The 20,183-nt window shown below is 32.1% G+C and overlaps 1 protein-coding gene across 2 annotated transcripts in view; it reads left to right on the top strand.

Annotated features, from left to right (window-relative positions):
* BRINP3 (BMP/retinoic acid inducible neural specific 3) overlaps positions 1 to 20,183 on the top strand; it is a 404,576-nt gene that overhangs the window by 238,198 nt on the left and 146,195 nt on the right. For both annotated transcript variants that reach the window (XM_010366528.2, XM_010366529.2), the window contains one exon: positions 12,476 to 12,581. In XM_010366528.2, coding sequence (XP_010364830.1) covers positions 12,476 to 12,581 — 106 coding nt within the window. The remainder of the gene's footprint in view (positions 1 to 12,475; positions 12,582 to 20,183) is intronic.

The following is a 20,183-nucleotide window of genomic DNA, read 5'->3' as shown; positions in this document are numbered from 1 at the left end:
TGCAGTTATTCATCTATCAGCATGGACAAAATACACTATTTATGATAGCTAGGAACACTGGCATATTGTTACCATAATATTGACTAATGAAAAAATTACACTTTGGAGTCTGGTTCCTTTTTCTAAAACAAAAATGCATGTTTGTAAAGATATGTTCCTTCCTCAGATATTGCAGGTAAATTACTTTAAGCTTTATATCTAGGGAGAATACTCCTGAGGCTCAGGAGCTTCATACTTCTAGTTACACAGCTAGCAAGGGACAAACCTGAAACTATAAACCAATTTTAAATCTATGATTTTTTTTTTCTGTGCTAGAAAATTTAACGTAACAGTAAGATTATCTATAATATGGATATTTGTAACTTGAAATATATAATTGTTAAAAATTTTCAAGTTATTTTTCATAGCTTAAACTATATCTAATATGTCAGAACATAAAAAGCAAGTGGAGAAGATGCCTGAGTTAATATAAAGAGATTTCATAATTTTCATGCCTAAGGTTCTTGTCTTTTAGCCGTGAGAGAATCCTGTAATTTTTCATTTAGAAACTACTCAGGAACAAATCTACCTAGGTTGCTTATCTGGTTTCTTCACTGATAATAGATTTGTAACCAGCTTTTAGAGAGTGATGAAAAGGGCTGCTAGTAGGAGGCACAACAGTTACATCAATAAGTGAGATTAAATTAATTTAGGAAAAAGAGGCAAGCCACATAAAACTGCTAAAATAACAGCTCCTACATTTCATCAGGTTTCATTTAGTTCATGGGCAAAAAGCCAAATTCTCAATATATTATCAAAAGTTTTTCCCTCTATATTAATTATATTTGAATGAATAGTAGTTTTATTTTGTAGTCTGTTTCATAGAAAAATGTAAAACACATAAATTGAAATATTTACCCAGTGAGAAATCATTTCTCTCCTTTTTGGTTTTTTTTTTTTTCTAACTTGGTGCATTTTAGTGTTGAGTCAGCTAACAATCACCTGGTTGTATGGTTAAATACAACTTCTAGAGACCCAAAGTTCATAGATCTGGAGTTTTATAACCATGAATAACCCCAATGCAAGTTGTTAGTGGATTGACTGCAATCTGAGAAACCTTGATGTCAATAAAGCTTCATCAAGTCCCAGAAGTAACATGAAGATACAAAATTCCTCTTAGATTCTGGTCTCTAGAGGAAATAAGCAAGAAGGTGATAATGTAAGGAGATGAAGATATAGTGGAAAGGTTATAGAAAAAAGAGGAACACACAAATTGCAGTTATATTTCATATTGGATTTTTAATTATTTTTAAAATGTTATTCCAATAAATACATACTTTAAAAATCACTAAACTTCTTGTCCTTTCCATTTTTGTTATTTTTTAGGATAAAGAATTATCTTAATTATAGTCATCTGACTGTTTCAGCTAAAGAAAACTGGGGGAGTGGGTAGCACTATATAATATGAGTATAATATTGCAGAGAGTTTTTTGGCCAGTTTATTGTTTTTCCTGGCACTTAGAATTTTAATAATTATTTGTAATTCGTGTACACTATATGTTTCTTCTTTCTCCTATATAATTAGATTTGTTCTTTTAACATCATCTTGATACTGACTTTTACTGATAATAAGTTGCTAGAGAATTTGGATTTGTATTAACATTTTTGTGAGCAAAGCCAATTTATTTTTCTGAAAAAAAAAAAGACAGAACAGTTTCTATAATGGCCAGTTGAAACAAGAAATTCACTTCTGTCTTTCTAATTATGCCTGAGTCTGTTGAGTTTTAGTGTGCTGCGCTTTATCAGTTCTCTTGGGTGCTTGTTTAATTGGGTGACAAATGTAAGAATATGACGGCCTCAGTATAAAACTTTAGCTAGTCTGTGCACAGGCATTAGCTGTCCTATTATTAAAAAAAAATGAAGTCAGAAGCTTTTGATATGCTTAAGGAATTCAGAAATACTTGATAGTTCTGAAACTTCAAACAGCTATAATAAAAAAGTTTTAAGTTTTTAATCATAAGCAATAAGATATGTTTTAATAAATATTTCAGAAGAGTAATATTAAATATGGAATTTCAGAGAAGAAATTGAAGATTTTTGGTGGAAGTATTTACTTGAAATAAAATAGTGGGCATCTGAGATATGTTCTAATATACTATATTGGTTCCTATATTGAGGAGGAGAAAATTAAAAGTAATAATAATGAAATAATTTTATTAAATGTTTAAACAACCAAAATGTGTGTATCTAACGAGGTTCCCTGTTTTAGTACCCTAGTATAGCAGAGAATCTTATGAAAAGACGGTTGGTCGGGATTTTGACAGTGACAGATTGCTTTGTGTGCACTGCTAGCTGTGATTCGCTGTCAATGCCCTTGATTCTGCTGCATCGTCCTCCAGGATGGTGATAGGTGCTTTTATTTCATTCAACAGTTGACATTTGCACCTGAACATTTTTAGTTACTCTGTCAAAGAAAGCAAAACAGATAATTCAGTTTCTACGTTTTTGTATCATTTGGAGCATCAGCTTGCAGTTTGCTTGACTGAGACACTAGGTGAGTATCAGTCGAGCAGATTGGGTAGATGTAGAAGTGTTTTGATAAATAAAATTATAGAGTAGGAAGTAGGAATTAATAAAGGATTAGTTATGTTTAGTGTGACATTTTGCTTCTCAGTCTTGGCAACAGATTTTTTTTGGCAACTTTAGTGGGATTTGCATACTTGTAAGTTAGTCTGTGCAAGCAGTCCTCATCCATTTTGGCACCAGGAACTGGTTTCATGGAGAAATTTTTTCTATGAACTTGGTGGAGGGAATGGTTTCAGGATTATTTAAGTTCATTACATTAAGGTGCGCTTTATTTCTATTAATATTACATTGTAATACGTAATGAAATAATTATACAATTCACTGTAATGTGGAATTAGTGGGATCCCTGAGCTTATTTTCCTGCCACTAGACAGTCCCATCTGGGGGTGATGAGAGACAATGACAATAAAAGGCAATGAGATTAAAGAGCATAGAACAAACAATAAAGATTAAAAAGTAAAATCAATCTTTAATGTTTTAGTTCTTCAGATAGCTTTCATTTGTAAAATAAATATAATCAACGCTGCTTTAGATTGCACTTTTTGAATGTAAAGAAACAGAAAAATACCCTGGCTCCTGAGTTCCCTGAAATATCATTTCTCTGGCCCAGGAAAAGTGGCATTCAGGTCAGATAGTGACTGTAACAACTGCAGTCACTGCCTAATAGCTCTCACCAGAGTGCAAAGGAAATGCCACAGCCCTGAACCAGGTTGAAAACTGTACCTATTATTTGCAACTCCCTGTGGCAATAAAGTTTTACTTTTCTTATTATTAATATTGAAAACCTCAGAAAACTCATTAGCCAACTGTAGAGTCACAACACATCCCTTTAGATTTCCTGTAATGAAGTTCAAGTCTACCATTCATGTAACACCATCAGTTATAGCTGTCACAAATATAGATTTTATAAAAATGTCAGTTTTCCAAATGTATATTCATGCAGTTAGGAAAGTAATGAAAGCTTTTTTATGGCTATATGTATTTTTTATAATTGCCATGATTTTAAGCTCTGTGTTATCAAATAAATAAATAAATAAATAAATAACATCTGTAGGAGTGAGTTTATAGACTTGGCATTTCCAAGGCCAATCAAGTGCCACACATTTATTTTCCATGACAACCATGGTTTAAGCACAAAACGGTCCTGATGTTATTTGGCAACTTTGTCCTAACTAAATTGTTTCCAGTTTTGCTTATTCCATATTACACCAAATCAATACTTTAAGAATCTGAGAAAACTTCTGTTGTCTAGCCATTGTGTAGTTTTATATTTTAATCTGTACTCAAAGGATTAGCATAGTCTGTCTCAATAGGTTTACATGTGGATAGTTGTGGGTGGTGTGCTTATTTTTGTATTATTTTGATGGAGGATAATTTATAGGGTATGAAGAAGTGGGACAGTCATTGTAGTCGTGCCTAGACTCATGGTGACAAACACAAATGAAAACTGCACTGAAGCAATTGCTCTTCAAGAAGACATACTCAATTTTGTTCCTAAATAGAGTGCCTTGTTTTTTGTATTGTTCTCATGTAATCTTCAGTTTACTTCAGATAAATACATTTTGCTCTACATTTTTTTTTCCTATGGTTAAATTTTATAATTCACAGTTATTCTGCATATATTTTATGGATATACATGATATTGTTTATAATAATACTTTCATTCCTCATGTTTCAAGTATCACTATTTCTCTGGTAAAAAGCAAATAAAAAACCAAACACTACCTTCTAACAATGCAGTATTTTAAATGAATAATTCTAGTTTTTTAAAAAAAATTGGTTTATTGAAATTATGAGGAATAAATTAGAGGATATAGTTGTCAACTTCAAGTAATTTGCATAGATGCATAATTCAACAATGGTATAAGCTCCCTTGCATTGAATGTATTTATCCATGTTTGTGTTTTTTATGTGAAGATATGAGTCATACTGGATGGATTATATACACTGTTTTAAACTGTATCTGTATGTTTGGAGAAGGCCCAAGAAAATATTGACAATGTTAAATTTATTTTAAGTCACTATATTAATGATGTAAAACACACTAAATATAATGCTTACTTTTGTGTTGAGATGCAAGAAAATTTTGCATTGATATATTTTTTATTTGAGGACATGTAGCATTTTTATGTGAATTTTCACTTTTCCCACAAAATGTACTGTAAATACTAAAACAGTTGTGAAAATTAAGAAACATTTTGCTACTGAAATGTTTATTCTGAGATGAATGTTTTGTTTTTAATGCATCTTATAATTAATAATATGTTTGAAAATTCATTCTTTAATAAAATAAGCTTCAGAAATATTTCAACTGGGTAAAAAAGTGGGATTACATTGAATTACAGTCTGATGTTAAATGCTTAATAGAATGTTGAAATAAGACTTAATGACTATCAGAGGAAAAATATTAAATGGTAAAATTACCTTTAAACTCAATATTCACATTTGAAAAAATATAAGGCACTATCTTCAGTTGAGAAATGAAGGGAAGTTATATATATTCTTATTTTTTAACATCAACATTTTATAAAGCATTTTGTTAATTTAATACCTTTAGCAATATGTAATGGTAAAAGATCTTATATGTTTGGTGACAGAAAAGATTGTACTGTTTTAGGAAATAATAGAAACTAATCAACTCTTGTATTTTATTCTTCAGAATCCTAGTTGGAAGTAATATAAGAATATGCAGGATGTTATATTTCAAAGCATTAATAAATTAATACTTAGAATAAAAGTTAATTTATTTGGCCTTCAATCAAAGTTATATTAACCAGTACATTCGTAGCAATATTTTTTGTTCATGAATGACCCATATATAATTGACTTCTACATCAATCTAGACCAATTAAATTGTGTTTTATTGTAACTTTACTGCCAGAGAGAGAGAGAGAGAGAGAGAGAGAGAGAGAATTAATTACATTGATTAAGCCAAGCAAAGTTTCCAAAACTTGATAACTATAAAGCTTGGAAAGCCAGTGTGATGCTTAGAATGGGTATTTGATTTGTGAGTCAGGAGGTCTAAGTCCCAGTTCTAGCTCTCATTTCATACACATGATCCTGAAGTAGCTTGATAGCATCCCTGGCTCCAGATACAGTATCTCTTTTATATAATGAGATGGTGAGACTAAATGATTTCAAAGTTCTGATAGCTTTAAAATTTTAGATATATCAGCTCTTCTGCATTTCCTTCAAGAGGTTCCCCAAAAATTCAATAAATTTTATTTTGTAATAAATCTTTCTAACTAAAAATAAAATATTTATCCACTAATTTAATCCAAAAATTTTTAATTTCTACCATGTGCCCAGTACTGTGTATAATTATGCATAGAAAGTTTATAGTTAATTAAAGGAGATAATAGAAATAAATTATTGCCCTGTAGTTTTATGATTGGTGTAATAAAACATAATGGAAACTTTGGGGTAAAATAAAATAAATTCAAGTTATCTTGGAGAATACTTTCAGGTTTTGTTGTTGTTGTTGCTGTTGTTGTTGTTGTTGTTGTTGTTTGAGACGGAGTTTCACTCTTATTGCCCAGGCTGGAGTGCAATGGAGTGATCTCAGCTCACTGCAATCTCTACCTCCCAGGTTCAAGCAATTCTCCTGCCTCAGCCTCCAGAGTAGCTGGGATTACAGGTGCCCACCACCACACCTGGTGACTTTTTTGTATTTTTAGTAGAGATGGAGTTTCACTGTGTTGGTCAGGATGGTCTCGAACTCCTGACCACAGATTATACACCCTCCTCGGCCTCCCAAAGTGCTGGGATTACAGGCTTGAGCAACCGCACCCAGCCCCCCTTGAGAGTTTTAATACCCAATTCTTCGTATATCTACTCCTCAGATAATTTTTAACTCTGGGGAAACAGTGCTTTTGCTTTTGTTTAAACAACTGTTTAAAACAAACTGTTTAAAACAAAAATAATTTTTTACAAGTAAACCTATGGGGTCTTTTTCTGATACCCCTGTATTCACTAGGATTTGTATTTTGAATATAAACGATATAAATTTAACAAACTTTTGTCTTATTAAGTATAATGATTCATTTACAAATACTCTAAAAAGTATTTCTATAGGCAAAAGAAACCTGCACAGAAATTATCATAAGAATAATTGAATATTTAAAATAAATTGCTTATTTATTCATCCTTTTTATTGCTATTCAGAGGTGAACTTACAAGAAAAAAACTATTTTTTTTCATGCTAGGTGAATATATTGTTTGGAATAGTAGGTACTTATAAAATAAAAATGAAATATGGATATTAACCTGTTCCTAGTCAAAAGTTAATTTATCATCTGTATATCTTCAATTATAGAACAGTGGCAATTATAGCCTTGAAATAAAACAAAATAAATATGACATACACTAAGATGATTAAAAATAGATTGTATTGGATTTTCAAAAAAACTCATATTAGTAATTGAAAGAAGTAGTTTGTTTTTCATAATCTTTCACAGTATCAGATTTCAGCATTTTGTTTTTGCCAAACCATATTAGAATAATTATACATTTGAAAGGATATAAGTATGAAAATCCAAACTTGCATTGTAGTACATAGGCATGGATGATTGCCTAAAACAGATAGGTAAGTACATAGATGTCTAGATATCCACATGTATGTAGATATAGATATAGATGATGTGGTACCTTCCTTGATATAATTCACAAGGAAAATTAATATTAACCAATTACTGTTAGCAAATGTTAGAGGTAAAATAAAATGACATTTATACAGCGAAGTACATAAAGTGTTCAAATTTGAAAACATTTCAGCAACCATGGCCTAGGCTAAAAAATAGGACATTACTAGATCATAAGTATTTCTCCTAATGCCCTCTTACCATCATTCCTATATCCAAAGGGTGACCAACATCCTGTATTCTAACACTAAAAGTTTATTTTACCCAATTTTGAGCTATATATTAATGGAAGTTCAAAATTAGGCAAAATAAACTTCTAGTGTTAAAATATTGAAACATTTATATAATGTTTCTTCAACATTATGTTTGTGAGATTTGTTCATGTTCGGTATTCTGTGGACAGCATACATAAAAATTTATTCTTACTGTAGTACAGTATTCAAATCTTCTATTTACTTCCACAATGTATTACTGATTGCCAGTTGATGTGGTTTGGCTCTGTGTCTTCACCCAAATCTCATCTCAAAATGTAATCCCCACATGTTGAGGCAGGGACCAGTGGGAGGTGATTGGATCATGGGTGTGGTTTCCCCCAAAACTGTTCTCATGATAGTAAGTTCTCAGGAGAGCTGGTGGTTTTAAAAGTGTGTCACTTCCTCCCTCTCTTTCGCCTGCCACCATGTAAGACATATCTTGCTCCCCTTCACCTTCTGACTTCGGCCATGATCTTAAGTGTCTAAGGCCTCCCCAGCCATATGGAACTACAAGTTGATTAAACTTCTTTCCTTTATAAATTACCTAGTCTCTGGTAGTATCCTTATACCAGTATGAAAATGGACTAATACACTAATGTAATATGTTTCTGTTTGGAGTTACTAAGAATAATTGATAAGAACCTCTTTGAAAGTGCCTTTTGTACATACATGTTCACATTTTTGTTGACTGTGTATCTAGCTCATATAATGTGCCTATGTCTATTATGTAGATACTTTCAAGGAATTTTCTAAAGTGATTGTACGAGTTTACGCTCCCAGCAAAAGCGTATGAGAATTCCAGTTTCTCCACTGTATTGTCACCACTTGGCATTGTCTGGCTTCGTATGCTTATAAGACTTTCTGGTGAATGGATAGTAGTTTCTATGTTTTAATTTCCAGCTCTTTGATAATAAAGTTGAAAACTATTTCAAAATGACTGGATGTTTAGATATCTTTGTTATCAAGTGTGTTTTCAGTGTTGCTCTTGCCATATTATTATTAGTTTGTATAATTTATTTATATATTCTAGATATGAACCTTTTGCTGTATATATGAATTGCAACTATGTTAATCAATATTTTTAAAAACAAAGAAATTATGTGGTGAACAAATTTTAGTACTAATTATGTAAGATTCAATCTTTATTTCTATTTAAAAAATAAGTATCAATTCTTATATTAAATGTTAAGATATCAGAAATTCAATATGAGTTTAATATAGTTAATATTCTCTAGTATAGTTTCTACCTTCTCAACCCAAAGTGTTTTGAATGATTAAAAAATAGAAATATTTATTTCTGGAAAAGGAGACAACTGAAGTGGACAGTATGATAGAGTATATCTAAGGTAAACAGGGGCAAAATGTGTAAAAGGAAATAACTGGTATAGCAGTTTGTCAGGATGCAGGTATCAATAACAAATTTCACTACTCCTCCACCTCAACTCCTGATATTTCAGATGTGCTTTTCTTGTTACAATATAGCATAGGTAAAATCTCCTCTTAAATATTAACATTCATTGTGTAGTTGTCCAGATGAGATGTAGGTCTCTAGAAGAGAAAATTGATTTCAGATGGAAAGTCTTAGATTATGCCTCTTTGGGCATAACTCTATTGTAAAAGAGCTAATTGTACTTATCAGTATTCCAGTGTTTTATCTTCATAATCAATGGCTGATAAAATTACTCAGAAGTTACTTTGATATAACCTAATGTAACTAGGAAATAAGTACAATAATTCATGAGAAATACACTGTGAAAAGGTAAAGGCCATGATATTTGGGTGCTGCAAATAAAGAATAGTCTTGAAGCGCAATTACTCCTAGTCTCAACCATTTTCATGTCTGGTAAAACGCTAAGGGAAACATAGAAGTAGAAAAAACATGGCAGTTGCTCCTCTGGCTAAGTATTTTGTTTCATTGCTTAAATTTCCATCATGGGAATTTGTTAGTTTTATTATTAAAAATGATGGGTTGGAACAAACAAGTAAACTGCTATTCTGTGTTTTGGCACAGTTAGCATCCCTGTAGTAAATTTATTTTTATTTTTTTCTTTCCATTTTTATTCATTTTATTATTATTGTAAAAAATTAAATAAGTATGGGTACATTTACTAATGCTGACATTGGTAAGGCGTATGGAGTCCTTAAATGGAATACAATTTAAAGATAGATTTATTTCATATAAAGTGCTAGAGTTTGTAAAATTTTATATTAACCCAGATAGTGATAAGTAAATTCAGATGTGAAGGATAGAGAACAAAATAAAACTGTAAGTATGATACGCTAAATTTATATGACGCCATATTATGAAAGGTGATAAAGTAAAGCAATATATAAAGATAGAGATATTCAAATAATCTCAAAATGTATATCTATTATTTAATTGTCTCACATGTATTCTCAACAACAGAGTAGGTGAATATAAGAGACTCTCTGTAATGGGGTAATATTATTTACCTTCTTTCAAGGATGAAGTGTTAGAGGATTTTGCCTTCCCTTTTCCGAGATCAAATATGTCAATGAGTATGAACTTAATGACAATTTTACTTAGAAAACTTTATTAAAAAGGCAAGCATGGGTGTGTGTTTGTATTTGTGTGATATGTGTTGGTTGGCAATAGTGAAACCACATGATAGGAGAAAATGAAAATTTAAATTACCTTATACACTAAGTATTATCTTTGATGCTTTTATTTTTCCCTTTGCCCTTAGGTTGTTACTAATTTATATTTAAATATTAATTATACATACATATATCAACACTATAAATTATTTCTCTAAACAAAATAAGTTCTATTCACTATCATCAGTGGGGAAGAGTAGCTGGAGAATAATTCAAAGTTTTTGTAGTGTTAAGGAAAAAGTAATTTTTTGCCCATGATAAACTACATTGTCAACTCTGGCTATGTACACATAGTTAATCTTGGTTACTCTGAAGGACTTATCATTTAGAAAATATAATAGAGTTATCATGACACAAACATGCACTCAATGCATTTGAGTTAATGCATCTGTATTCATCATTGATTATCGCCTCTAAGTTGATGACTTCCAAATTAGTAGTCCCATCATTGACATAACTTCTAAGATATAAACTTGTGTTGCCACTCCTACTAAATATTTTCACCAAAGAGACTAAACATGTTCAAAACTGAGCTCCCTTAAATGTCCTCCACAGTGGGCTTCTTAGCTTCATATTTTTAATGTTATCACTAATACTGGAAACCTCAGTAGCCTTTCTCTCTACCAGTGAACATTTTCAGTGTTTCATAATGTCATTTTATAACCTTGTTATGTCTTGTTTTTTACAATTGAACTTCTTCAGATAAAGTTTATTTTCACTATTTACGTTAGACTTTCATCATCTTCATGATGGCCTTAATGTCTTTTCTGCTCCATAGTACAAAGTTTTTCCTTACGTTGCCTCCTCTTAATCAATACCTTTCTCTTAATCAATACCCCTGGGCTGATGCAAGAACTTAGTATGTTCTATGGATATGTGAGTGAACAACATAGACAAAATCTCCTGCACTTTTAGAATGTGGAGCTCTCATTCTAGTGAGAGGTGTCAACAGTAATCATAAAAAATGTAAATTGTACAGCATTTTGTGAGCTGATATCTACTGTGAAAAAGGTAGAACAATGTAAGAAATAAAAAAGAAAATGTTGGAAGAGTTTGGGGTATTCACTTTAAATAGGTTAGTCCAAGTAGTCCCAAGAGAATGAGATTTGAGCAAAAATTGGAAGGAAGTGAAGGATTAGCTAGATAATAGTTTGAGGAAGAACATTCCAGGTACTAGAACAAGAAGTCAAATACCCCAAGGCAGCAGATGCCCCAAGGCATCTGCATAATGTAATCAGTATGTATGTTTGAGATACAGCAAGGCAGAATAAATAAGAGAGGAGACAGATTTAGGGAGGTAACAGGGAGCTGGGTAATATGGTGTCTTCCTAGTCCTATAAAAGACTCTTAAGTCATACCCTGAATAAGAATGGGAAACCATTAAATGATTGTAAACAGTGGAACGAAGTGATCTAAATTGTATTTTGCAAAGACCAGTCTGGTTATTAATAAAGAATATCTTATTGAAAACAGAAAGGTTCTGACAATACTATTCTGCTTTAAATAGTTTTAAATCTTCAGGATTAAATCTTCAGTATAAACTTTCAACCTCCTATAATTCATTAAATTTAGTCTCCTCATCTCCTGATACTATCCCTCCCAAGACACCCGTGAAAAAATCAGTCCACATATGAGAATACATATTTAAGTACTAAATCTGTGAGCTGCATACCAAAATTGGATGGAAATGGTAAGATAACACAGGTAGAATCATCAAGGAATACTTTGTGTAAATGTTTGAATATGAGCTTAATTTTGAGGATAGATAAAACTGATTAGTCAAAGTTGAGAAAGGAGAAGTTTCTAATCCAAGTGGGGTGGGAGTGGAGGATGTTGTATGATCAAAGGCCTAGAATGAATGTCAAACTGAACAGGGAGATACTGGCGTATTAGAAAGAACTGGGCCAGATGGAAGGCAGAGAGTTAAGAATTTCATGCCAACATAAAAATGGGAAAAATATAGATTTTTAGGTAAAAGAAAATAATAAAATCAGTTTTGAGAGCGTAGCCTGGCAGATGGCTCTGATCTATTGAGTAAAAACAAACACAAACAACTCTCATATAAGTCAGCACTTGGTCTCTTCCATAAGGAGTGGGCCTTTTTTATATCTTGGGTAAAATTGGTGACTTTATGAGTTGCGTTTTTGAACAAAGATGGCATGCATTATTTTCTTGGAATATTTATACCCAACCAAAGGAAAGAAAATGAGTTAAAGACAAAGGGAATTACTGCTTTGCGCTATGTTTAGGTGTGGGTATTGCTGGTGTGTATGAGGTCCTGGACTTTCGGTGATATTTACTGTCAAACATACAATAGTAGTGTGTGACAACTACAATGAACCAAAAGGACATTGTAAAGTCTGATTTAGATAATAAAGTTGATGTTTTGTTTGCCAGGTAACAGAAACACGGACTGGTCCTCTTGGCTGCAGTAACTATGACAACCTAGATTCTGTCAGTTCTGTTCTGGTTCAGAGTCCTGAGAATAAGATTCAGTTGCAAGGTATGTAGGTAAAATTTCATTAATTCTCTACAAGCCTGGATAACAATTATCCAGTCATGATTTATTTTCCATTTTTTAAAATAAGCTGCATATACATACAGGCTATTAAAAACTCTCATTAAAGGCTGATGTCATAATTTAACTGATACAAGAAAATATGAAATTCTAGACCATATGAATAAAATATCAAAATTCTCTTTTCTTCTCAAATTAAGTAACATGTAGCAATTGAAAATCTGTCCTAATATTTTTCTTACATATAGTAATCATTGTGTCATTATGTAGCAGTTTCTTTGTATGCTTGCCTCAGCTTTGAGTTTTTACTTAAAGATTCTTGTGAAAGTTGTAACCATAATTATTCATGATGTAAAATGAACTGTTGACATTTTATATTTAACCTAATATGGCAGTCAAGACTGTATTTTTCTTCTGGTAAATAGAAATGTACTTAAGGATATATAAACAAAATATTTATATTCATATGATTTCCATTTTAAAGAGATTTTATAAAAATAATTTGCTATTTTCTATGACTACATATTTTAGATATTCAATAGAGAGTATTTTATTCATAAGCACTTTAAAAAATACAATAGGTATGCATACATGCTCATTCTTATAGGCAGGAACAGGTTATGAATGCACATGTTTAAACACCTCTAGTTGAACAAGTTCAGAAAAGTCTTTGTGATGACACTTTTTGTCAGAATTAAGTTGACTGATCAAAGAGATAATTTTGAGTTGTTCTTCTCTAGTATGCCTTTTTTCAATTGCATAAATTAGAGCTGAATATTTACATTATTCAGTTTTGCATAAAAATGCTTAAAAGTTTCAGAAATCCTACCACTTTTTCCCTTAACTTTGCAATCTTGAAAAATGTATCAATGTCCCTGCATGTTGGCTTATGGCTGCAATCATAGCCCTTTGGGAGGCTGAGACTGGATGATCACTTGAAGCCAGGAGCTCAAGACCAGCCTGGGCAACATAGTGAGACGTAAAAAAGAAAAATATTAGCTGGGAGTTGGTGTTGCAGGCCTGCAGTCCCAGCTCCTCAGGAGGCTGAGGGAGGAGGATTGCTGCACCTGCGTTCAAGGTTGCAGTGAGCTATGACCACACCACCGCACTCCACGGCCACTCCAGCCTGGATGGACATCACTTTCCATGCTGCACATCACTGTCCAGACACTGCACATCATGTTACTCCAGCCTGGGTGACACTGAGACCCTGTCTCTAAAACATTTAAAAAATAATAATTAATTAAAAGAAAAATGTAACAGCATTGTTTAAATTTATCCTAAATAGTGAATGAATGCCTTTTATTTTGAGTTGCATTAAAAGCACAAAGTTTTTAAATACTTTAACAATTTGAATGTTATTCAATTTATCAATATCAATTATAGATTTACATTTATTAAAACATTTTCTCTAATTTAAATAAAAATGTTGTCCATCAATATTTCCTGCAATTCTCTACTGCTTACTCCTTTTTAATATATGGATTAACTTTCCATCAGAAGATGAATTGCAATAAAAATGACAACCCATTTATAACAATTAGTATGACTACTTCAATCAGTTTATTATAAAAATTATTTATTAACAAGATTTGTTAATTTTTGTCTGAATTACTGTGTTCAGTTTTCAAAATATTAAATTGTTTTTAAAAACCCTCAGTCCTCTATCTGTCTACAAAAATAATTAGCACAAGGAATAAATAAAGCAACACTTCTCTTTTGTATAATTATTATTTCTATTATCTTCAACTAATGTGAGTAACTCAGAAACCTCCATCTCTTTCACTTTTTTTTCTGTTTTCCATGTCTATATTTTTAATTGTCTATTACAACTTTATTTATACACCTATGAGTACAAAGTCCTTTCTGAAAATAATATTAGGAAGTCAATTTCAAGACCCTCAGTATTTCATGCACTCTTTCTTAAATTTAATTGGTATTTACAATCCAAGTATAATGTTGACTCACCTTTTAAACCTCGCCTTTGTACTAGCCCTTATCTACCTTGTAAACTAATGCGAACAATTTGTTAACTCTGGATCAATGTAACCATGGTACATTCCTTTGAAGGGTATAGATATTTCTGTGTCACCGTATATGGCAATTGAAAACACTAGTATCACTGAAGAATATTTTATTAAGGTAGCAACAGAGATCTTCATGTCTTTTGGAGTTAGCAGGTTAGATATTTGGTCTGATAAATGGATGGATATAGATACAGATGATAAATAGATATAGATAGTTGCTTGTGTGTTGTGTTTTGTTTCTAAGTACAAGATGAAGTTTTAGAATCAGATTGTTTGTCCCATTTTGGAATCTTCTGAATTTAGATACATTATTGAAAGAATCCTGAAATTATCACAGTTTTTTGATAAAGACCTTCTTCTGAAACTCTCCTCTTTCAGTAGAAAAAGAATTGTTCCTGAAGTGGAATTTTATCTAAGCAAAGCAAATAAAGCACCAATAATTGTTGAAGTCAACTGGATTAGACAACAAATTCAGAACAGAACGCTATGATTTAACCATCAGTATATGAATCAGTATTTTTAAAAAAATTAGAGATATAAAAGATGGACTTTGAGATCTCATTTTGCTGATAAGATTCCAGAGCAGGCATTTTTTTCAAAAATTTAAAAAGCCATAGCTACAACTTCAATTTAGTGATGAAAATATATTTAAGGTAGATAATAAAACATAGTTATAAGAAAATATTGGCAAATACATATTGAAATATGTTTTGAAATTTCGAATATTGAAAATTTTCAACTGCTTATGAGTATAACACATCAAACAAGGTGCCTCTGAGTGAAAGTGTAACCAGATAATTAAAAGTCATTTATTAAATTTTGGTAGTAATTTTTTGGTCAAATTTCCAGACCTTGAGAAAATGAATAATTTATAGAACTGAATTAAAAACACTTTTCCAAATTGGTTATTTAAATGAATTTGACAGGACTAGGCTATTTTCAGGTGGATGATTAAATGTAATTTTTTTTTTTTTTTTTTTTTTTTTTTTTTTTTTTTTTGAGACGGAGTCTCGCTCTGTCACCCAGGCTGGAGTGCTGTGGCCGGATCTCAGCTCACTGCAAGCTCCGCCTCCCGGGTTCATGCCATTCTCCTGCCTCAGCCTCCTGGGTAGCTGGGACTACAGGTGCCCGCCACCTCGCCCGGCTAGTTTTTTCCAGCTTTTTTAGTAGAGACGGGGTTTCACCGTGTTAGCCAGGATGGTCTCGATCTCCTGACCTCGTGATCCTCCCGTCTCGGCCTCCCGATTAAATGTAATTTTTAATGATGGTTCATAAGTGGTTTGGCCTATAATAAAAATTGAATGATGCTGCTTCATAAAACTCTTTTTGTTAATATTTGTTAATTTATTGAAACACATTTTCTCAGTGCTTACATACATAAAAATGAAGACGGATAATCATTTACACTGAAGGAAGGGTCACTCTAGCCAAAAAGTGCATAAACCAATCAACAAAAGTCCTATTCAATCATTCAAGTCATATACTTTCAAAGAGCTGATTATATTTGCTTTAAAAAAACATTTCTTCATACTTATAATAAGTGTACTTCTATTGAATTGCATATTACATATGATAGTTGTGTCAGAAATATTAAAATTTTCATTATCAAGAAATTATATATAGCATATATTATACTATATGATATTTCATATTATTTAAATTTTCAGTAAATATATTCATACATATATACATTTCAAGCTATTTACTTTTATAGAAGATAAGTATGACTATGATTAATAAAATACATTGATTAATGAAATTTATTGTATTTGAATAAAAATATTTAAGCATAATAGAATGAAATAATGACTTGAAGGAGGAAAGAGATGTGTGTGTGCACGTGTGTGTGTGTGAATGTGTGAATAATTTTATTTCAGGAACAATTCTTTTTCTATTTGAAGAGCAGATGTATGAAAAAGAAGGTCATTACTAAAATGCTCATAATTCACACAAACATATGTCTGTACACACACTATACATACATATATACATATTTTATTTTTATATTTGTATATCTTGTGCAAATTTTATTTTAAAAATATGTATTAGTTACCAAATCAACAGGAATTATATTTCATTTGTACATATATAGAGACAGTGTAATATTTTTGTTGTAAAATATACATATTAATAATACCACAGAGTTTACCAACTTTGGGCCTCTTTTATGTATGATGAAAATTTTAAACAAGAGCTTACTCATGTCTAAAGTAGTGTTTATGTTTTCAAAACTATTTAAGGTAGTCCATGAGCAAAATAGCACTGAAGAACATTGACTAGCTGGTCATTTTTACTTAGCTGTTTGTCTTTCCATAACATATGCTGATATGCTGTAAATTAATTTATAATTTTTTATGTTCATCAATTTTCTAATATTGTTTTATATTTGTTTAACAAATATCATTTATTTCCTTTCTTTCTTCTCATTCTGGGTTATAATTAAATGTGGTTTAGGCCTTTCCATCATAACACAAATCTTTTCTGCTATTTTCTGTATTTTATATCTTTTTGCCCTTTTATTCCTTTTAAACATATTCTTCTGACATATTTCAGTTCACGAATTATCTGTTAAATGTCTATGCTGCTGTTAAAGCTATCCATTGGTTCTTAATTTCAAATTATGCATTTTTATTTGTAAAATAGCCACTTGATTTTTCTTTATAATTTCTGGTTCCTTGCCATATTGTCTGTTTAGTTATTAAATTTTTGATCATGTGATTGAAATTAATTTATCATTCTTGTTTGATAACCTCTATACCATCCCATGTCTTTTTATATGTTCATCATATTTTATTGAATTCTGTTGTGCATGAAAGCTTATACAAATATCTTAAAATTATTGATGGTGCATTTTCCTTCAGAGAAGATTTAGTTTTGTTTCAATGCTATTTTAATTCATTTTGAAATATGCCAATTGGAACTATACTTCAGATCTGGTGAAAGCTAGTGGGTGTGTGTGTGTGTGTGTGTGTGTGTGTGTGTGTGTGTGTTTTGTTTTTTCTTTACTCTTTGTTTATGTAGCTCATCTAGTAACTAAATCCTGATGAAGTTACTGTCTCTGTCATGGTTGGTATAAATGTCAATTTGTACTTTGTTCTGGGCAGAACTCTAATGGAAAAGATATGCCCAATATATTAGTCTGTTCTTATGTCGCTAATAAAGACATACTTGAGACTGGGTAATTTATAAAGAAAAGAGGCTTAATTGACTCACAGTTCCACATGGCCAAGGAGGCCTCACAATCAAGACACAGGCAAGGAGGAGCAAAGTCACATCTTATATGATGGCAGGCAAGATAGAGTTTGTGCAGGGGAGGCCCCATTTATAAAACCATCAGATCTTCTGAGACTTACTAACTATCATGCGAAAACCTTCCTCCATGATTCTATTACCTCCCACTGGGTCCCTCCCGCGACACGTGGGGGTTATTGCAATTCAAGGTGAGATTTTGCTGGGGACACAGAGCCAAACCATATAAGCCAATATTAGGTTCACTCTGCCTGCGGAATTTCCTTCTTTCCAGGTTAACCCCAGAAATTCTCACTTCGTTTTTGTCCTTGTTATCTCTTCAGACAGATTATTTTTAATACTTACCTAGATTTCCTAGCTGGTTCTAGTGAGAAGATGGGTTGAAGACAAACTAGTCCTTTCACACCGGAAACATTCATATTTTTACTCTCTGGTTCTCAGCTTGTAACAGTTGCCCTCACATCCTGGCTTTTACAGGAAGCCCATAGGTTCAAAACGAAGCTTTGTTAAGCATTGTTCCAGCACCAGGTGGACCTGTTCTAAGTATAGTGCTGTCAGTATTCCTGCTTTCTTGTTTCTGTACATTACAGAAAAAAAAGAAAAAAAGAAAATTTCGTGGCGAGCCCTGAACCACTCTTGAGTTGTTTGTCAGAGCAGGCCAAGCTGTCTCTCTAGGAACCAACTAGTTCATATTGGTGGTCTGGTCATAAAATTCAAGTGTTCTGAGCTATGCGTCCTTAAGCCTCTTTTCTCAAAACTCTTTGATTTTAGAATGGTTTTTCAGAATGTGAGTTTCCTTCTTTTAGCAGTGTATGTATGTATCATCACAGCAGGAATATTTGTGTTTCTAAAACAGAGCTCACCATTTCTTGCCACCAATCTTTCTTCCCCAAATTACATCTCCTGCATTCTGTATTTCTCCAAAAGCACTACCATCTTACATATTCAAAGTTGTAATGCAAAGATGTGCTTTATGACTATGAAAATGGTACGTGAATTCTTTGATTTTTTGTGTGCAATTAAGATTAAAATAGATTGGCAGTTTACAAGTTTGTAGTCCACACTCAATAACTGTTACCTTAGGTCTTTTAATAAATATATACCGATTCCTGAGTTCCTTGAGCAAAAACTCTGAATTATTCAAATTGTTTTTAGCACTTAAAATTTTCAGAAAAATAAATCACTAGATGTATCTAAAATGTGCAGTAATTTGGTAAACCATAAGACTAGACGATTAAGAAAATTTCTGATTGTATCATTTTATGCCTCTAAGTATTTTAACACTTTTTATTTGCCTTAGATCAAATAAAGTACTATATAGCAGATTCTCATTATTCCTCTATTACCTTAATTGCTTTCTCTAGCTTGGATATTTTCAATCTTCTTAAAGATGTTAAATCTAGGCCGGGCTGCGGTGGCTCAAGCCAGTAATCCCAGCACTTTGGGAGGCCGAGATGGGTGGATCACGAGGTCAGGAGATCGAGACCATCCTGGCTAATACGGTGAAACCCCATCCCTACTAAAAAATACAAAAAACTACCCGGGCGAGGTGGCAGGCGCCTGTAGTCCTGGCTACTCGGGAGGCTGAGGCAGGAGAATGGCGTGAACCCGGGAGGCGGAGCTTGCAGTGAGCTGAGATCCGGCCACTGCATGCACTCCAGCCTGGGCGAGAGAGAGAGAGAGAGACTCCGTCTCAAAAAAAAAAAAAAAAAAAAGATATTAAATCTAATCTTAAAAATTAGTCAATTCTTTGTCTTCTACCTTCAAATAAGTAGCACTCTTAGTATCCCACATGGTAAAATTAATTTAAATCTAAATGAATTAATTCTGTATTCCCTGATACAGGAATCCCAAATCCCAACAACATGACTCCCCATTTATGTGTGTAAGCACCTCTTTCACTGTATTCTTATAACCCATGTGCAACGAAACAATATTACTACTTTCATTTCCAAAATATATTAATGTATACCCCAGCTTTTTATCTGTGTGTGATGTTGTTAATGTATCACTCTTCACCACAATCACTCAATATTGAAAACTCTACATCTGTCAAATAGTGTTCAATGCCTAACTTTTTAATAAAAAGTTTTCTTACCTTTTTGAACCTAATATAATTGCTTAGCCAATTAATTACATTAATTGAATCACATGTATCTTATATAGTTGAATTTTTTTTTATTTTTCTTAAATATACTGCAAATATCTCTGTGACAAAGAAATTTCTCAGTCATCATCACTTTTGTATCTTACCTGGCAATTTTCTTCAAAACGAGAGTGTTCAATAAATATTTATTCCAGGTGAAATGAA

This window comes from Rhinopithecus roxellana, chromosome 8 (genome assembly GCF_007565055.1).
Source record: "Rhinopithecus roxellana isolate Shanxi Qingling chromosome 8, ASM756505v1, whole genome shotgun sequence".
Lineage (NCBI taxonomy): Eukaryota > Metazoa > Chordata > Mammalia > Primates > Cercopithecidae > Rhinopithecus > Rhinopithecus roxellana.
The sequence above is the reverse complement of the archived record's forward strand: the minus strand, read 5'-3'. Positions and strand labels throughout refer to the sequence as shown.